The 5,125-nt window shown below is 54.3% G+C and overlaps 1 protein-coding gene across 1 annotated transcript in view; it reads left to right on the forward strand.

The window, feature by feature from the left end:
• Window positions 1–1,776: 1,776 nt before the first annotated feature.
• LOC130586293 (transcription factor E2-alpha-like) overlaps window positions 1,777–5,125 on the forward strand; it is a 24,389-nt gene continuing 21,040 nt past the window's right edge. Inside the window, exons 1-3 of the mRNA XM_057387069.1 lie at window positions 1,777–1,878; window positions 2,133–2,541; window positions 4,005–4,054. Coding sequence (XP_057243052.1) covers window positions 1,777–1,878; window positions 2,133–2,541; window positions 4,005–4,054 — 561 coding nt within the window. The remainder of the gene's footprint in view (window positions 1,879–2,132; window positions 2,542–4,004; window positions 4,055–5,125) is intronic.

Genomic DNA, 5,125 nt, shown 5'->3' on the forward strand with positions numbered 1-5,125 from the left:
CAGGAGGGTCCCAGCCCACCAGAGCCGCCTCTCACAGCCACAGCCCGGCCCCGTTGGCTCACCCTGAGCTGGGCTGTGCCAGGGCAGCAGCTCTGCTTCCTGTGCAGAGCCCCACAGCAGCCCTGGGATAATCTCCCCTGCTGCCAGCAGCAGCCAGGAATGGTTTTTGGGGCAGGAGCAGCAGCTCCCTTTGATGTGCAGCTCCCAGTGCCGCTCAGTGCCCGTTCGGTGCCCCGGGATAACGGCACCGACACCGGGGCCGAGGAGGAGCTTTGGGCTGGACAGCTTTCATCTCATCCATGTACACACACACACACACACATACACAGACATGACATGTTTGAATCTTGCACAAATTTGTCATAATTTCCTCCTCTCTGAAGTGAGGATGTTTGCTGGAGCAGCTGCGCTGGCTGTGCCAGAGTGGATTTCATTTACGGCTGAAGCCGCTCAAACAAAACTGGGCCCGGTGCCAAGCGTTGCTTTTGGATGTGATGGTTTTGCTGGGCTTTGGTGGAGGAGGGGGGATATAAGGTAACAGAAATGGGGGGGCAAATGGCYGGGAGAGGCCCCGGGAGAGGCGGGCGCAGGGCTGGGGATCGGGTGGCAAATCCCACTTGATGTGGAGAGGAGACAAAACCCCCTTGTGTGGGGCAGGGGGAGGCTGGCGGAGCTGCTGTGGCCCCCAGAGCAGTTGTTGCTTCTGGCTCCAGTTTGGGGGAGTGAGGGGGGTTGACCTTTTTTTTGTTTGTTTTTGAAAAGATGAGAAATTGTCTGGTGGAGATGCCCTGGATGGGGAGCAGGTTCTGCCAAAAAATGGGGCAGAGCTGCGGTTTCCCCCTTATTCAACCCTGAGCTGTGTCCTGAGGCTTCCCCAGGGAGAGGAAATGGGAAGAAAACCCCTTTCTGTGGTAAATTGCCTCAAAATCGCAGCACCTCTCCTGCCTGCAGGAGGAGCAGGGCAGCAGCTCCCGGGATCCCTCCGGGTGCTTTCCTTGGAGCGGGTCCGGAGCGCAGGAAACCTGAGCAGTGGAACAGATTGCAGGAATGTCACCAGCTGTGAACACACGAGCTCCTCTTTCCCTCCCTGACCCCTTTCTGGAGGAGACGGAGGTTGAAAGCAAAGGTTTTTCTTTCCAGTTTCTCAAAAGCCTGAAATCCTCCTTTATTTCCATGYGCTGCCCTCGGAAGATGGGTCAGAGCTGAGATTTTGGGGGCGCTTTGCCAGCCCTGAGCGATTCCATGTAAATGCTCTGAGCTTCCTCTGAGGTGAGAGGGGCRGTGCTGGAGGAGAGGGAGGCTCTGTCCCAGGAGGGAGCACCCTGGGCTCCCCCAGCTCCGTTCTGCTCCCCAGCCGTGCCCAAGGTCAGCCGGGATAAACACCAGGGAGGAGTTTCCTGCCTTTAGAGAGAGGGATTTGGCTTTTCCCCGATAAAAACAGGAGAAAACCACCCCAAGCAGCGGCAGCRGTGCCAGGGCACTGGCCGTGACATGGGCTGGTGACAGGGGTTCGTCCTGCCCTCCTGGACATCAGGGTGACCTTGGGACCACGATGGTCCTACCATGGCACCTACAAGGTGACACCATGGTCCCACAGTGTCCCCTGCCATGGCATCTACAAGGTGGCTGTGGGACTACAATGTCCCTTGCCATGGCACCTACAGGGTGACCACAGTCTGACAATGTCCCCCACCACGGCATCTACAAGGGGAACTTCAATGTCCCCCTCCATGGTCCCACGGTGCCCCCCTCCATGGTCATAGCATGTCCCCCACCATGGTACCACAATGTCATGATGTCCCCCACCATGGCACTTACAAAGTGGCACAATGTCCCCCACCAGAGTCCCACAATGTCCCCCACCATGACACCTACAAGGTAACTGTAGGACAGTGATGTCCCCCACCATGGCACCCACAGTGTGACCATGGTCCCACAATGTCCCCCTCCATGGTCCCATGATCTCCCCCCCTCATGGCACCTACAGTGTGACCATGGTCCCATCATGTCCCCTGCCATGGCACTTATAGTGTGACACCATGGTCCCAYGATGTTCCTCCCCATGGTCTCACCCTGTCCCCCCCATGGCACCTACAAGGTGACTCCACAGTCCCACCCCGTCCCCCCCACAGCACCTGCCGTTTCACATCCTTGCTTTGCAGAGGTTCCTTGCAGGGGTCCAGGGGCTCCTTGCAGGGAAGCACGAGCTGAAAGCCCCTTTTGTTCCCGCACACCTCTTCCCCCACCTCCACCCCCATATTTACGGATTTGCTTTCCCTCCCGGCCCCTCGGCTTGTGTTTATTTTTCCCCTCAGCCGCATTGGTGTGAAGGTGGCTCAAAGCAGCTCTGTTCTCCCCCACGAGTGGTGTTCAGGATTCCATGGCAGCCTTTTCTCTCTCCTCGTTTGCAGCCTGGTTTCCTGGCCGGCGAGATGGGAATCGCCAGCCCCAGCACGCTGTCCCCCACTGCAGCCAAAGGGGCGTCGCAGTATTTTTCTTACCCCAACAATCCTCGCAGGAGAGGTGCTGAGAGCAGCATAGGTGAGTGATGGCATGTCCCCAGTGCCACCACGCCCCTGGGTGGTGTCACCTCACTGGAACTGCCTTTGGGAATGGGGAGTTGATGCTGGGAATGAGGGTGGTGATGTTGAAAAAGAGGGTGGTGATGTTGGGAATGAGGGGCTGATGCTGCAGTGTGTGTGCCTGCATTTGCTCATTTTTGGGGGGGGAACACACATAAATATCCTTTATCTATATACACAGATACCTGACTTCAAAAAAAAAGGGTGCTGGGGGTACAATTTCCCTCTTTCTGGAAAATGCCAGATGAGCTGCAAGCAGCAAATGGCTTCAGGTTCTAGTTCRAACTCCTCCAGCCCCGCTGCACATCACTCATCCTTCCTGGAACACCCTGGGCAGCTCAGGGGCCGTTTTTGGGGCTGGGGGCTGCAGCAGGCGAGGCTGGCAGGGGCAGGGGGGCAGGAGGGGCTGGCACCATGCCCTGGGACTCGGGCAATGTTTGCTGCCATGTGTTACCCACATCTGGATGTAGCTGGGAACAGCTTTAGGCAGGGTCAGGTGTGAGTTAACCCCGCAGGGAAGGCAGCTCTGCTTCCCCAGAACTCGTGTTTCTGTCACAGTTCCCCCTGCACCCTCCAGGTTTACTTTCCTGCCGCTATTTTGGGCTTTCCCCAACAAACGAAACCAGAAGTGACCCAGCCACGGCTGCGTTTTTCAGAGAAAAGCACCCACTGCCACTGCAAAATCATTCTGTGCGATGAATTTCTGCTCTGCAGATCCAGCAGAGGCCCTGGTGTTAGCACCCTGCACCCCCCAGCCAGGGCTTGCCTAAATGTTGGAAAATAATAGGAAATAATGATGAAAAATAATAAAAATAATTATGGAAAATAATAAAAATAATTATGGAAAATAATAAAAATAATGTTGGAATAGTATTTTTAAAATGTAAAAAAAAAATTGTGAAAAATAGAATTTAATTTTTTTTTCCCCTTGAGCCCACCAGCTCCATGAATTGTCCCCTTCCCCCAGGACACCGTGTCCCCCTCCAGAGCAYACCCCTGCCTCCTGCAGCTTTCCCAAGTACATCCGTGTGGAGGGAGCAAATGAAAATAGAGCCCAGCCCTGCATGGGTTCCCTTTCCGCATCCTCTCTCCATAAACCCACTTCAAGTTAAAATGTCTCCCAAAAAAAMCCCAATGAGGAGTTACAACATTAAATGTTATTATATTTATGGGCTTAGTCTCCTCCGAGGAGCTCTTGGTGCCCTGGCATCTCTGTCTGGGGGTGAAACCTGTCCCCAAAGGCTTCAGGGACATTCAGAGAGGCTCATCTTTGGACATTGTTACCCTTGATGCTTTTGGGACATTTGGGATTTCAGCCACCTGTACCTGCAGCTTCCAGCCCTGGAGACTTCCACTGCAGCTCCCTTCCCCTCCCACTAACCCAGCTGAAATTTCAGAGTCTCTTTTCTCCCCCTAACGCAGATGGACAGCCCAAAAAGGTTCGGAAGGTGCCTCCTGGACTCCCCTCCTCGGTGAGTGGCAGCGGCGTGTTCCCATTCCCCATCCCCTGAGAATCCCCTCTGCTCCCTGAGCCTGCGGGGCTGTGACCCCAAACCCAACCCCAACCATCGGGGACTGGGGTTTCCCAGGAGGGGGAAGGGTTTCCATGGAGAACAACCATGGAGGACTGGGATTTTAGTGGGATCAGGAAGCGTTTTCCCATAGAGAACAGCCATGGAGGGCCGGGATTTTACGGGGTGGGGAAGGATTTTCCATGGAGGAGAACACAGCATCAAGGCTGGGATTTTAGCAGGATGGGGAAGGGTTTTCCGTGAACATCCATCAAGAACTGGGATTTTAGTGGGATCAGGAAGGGTTTTCCTTTGTGGCACTGGATGGGCTTTAAGGTCCCTTCCTTTACAAACCCTTCTGGGATCCAATGATCTCAGGTGAACAACCATGGAGGGCTGGGATTTTAGCAGGACCAGGAAGGGTTTTCCCATGTGGAACAGCCATYGAGGGCTGGGATTTTAGTGGGACTAGGAAAGGTCTTCCTTTGTAGGAGAACAACCATCAGGGGCTGGGGTTTTAGCAGGATCAGGAAGAGTTTTCCCACGGATGAGAACATAGAAGAACATGGAGGAGAACATAGCATCAAGGCTGGGATTTTAGCAGGGTGGGGAAGGGTTTTCCTTTGTAGAACAACATTGATGGCTGGGACTTTAGTGGGATGGAGAATGTTCTCCTTTGTAGGAGAGCAACCATCGAGGACTGAGATTTTAGCGGGATCAGGAAGGGTTTTCCTGTGGAGAAGAACAACCATCAGGGGCTGGGATTTTAGCAGGGTGGGGAAGGGTTTTCCATGGAGGACAACCATGGAGGGCTGGGGTTTTAGCAGGACCAGGAAGGGTTTTCCTGTGTAGAACAACATTGACGGCTGGGATTTTAGCGGGATGGGGAACGGTTTTCCTTTGTAGGAGAACAACCATCAGGGGCTGGGGTTTTAGCAGGATCAGGAAGAGTTTTCCCATGCAGAACAACCATGAAGGGCTGGGATTTTAGTGGGACTGGGAAGGGTCTTCCTTTGTAGAGGAACAACGATC

This window comes from Malurus melanocephalus, unplaced genomic scaffold (genome assembly GCF_030028575.1).
Source record: "Malurus melanocephalus ecotype Western Australia unplaced genomic scaffold, MMel_1.1 scaffold_1125, whole genome shotgun sequence".
In the NCBI taxonomy this organism is placed as follows: domain Eukaryota; kingdom Metazoa; phylum Chordata; class Aves; order Passeriformes; family Maluridae; genus Malurus; species Malurus melanocephalus.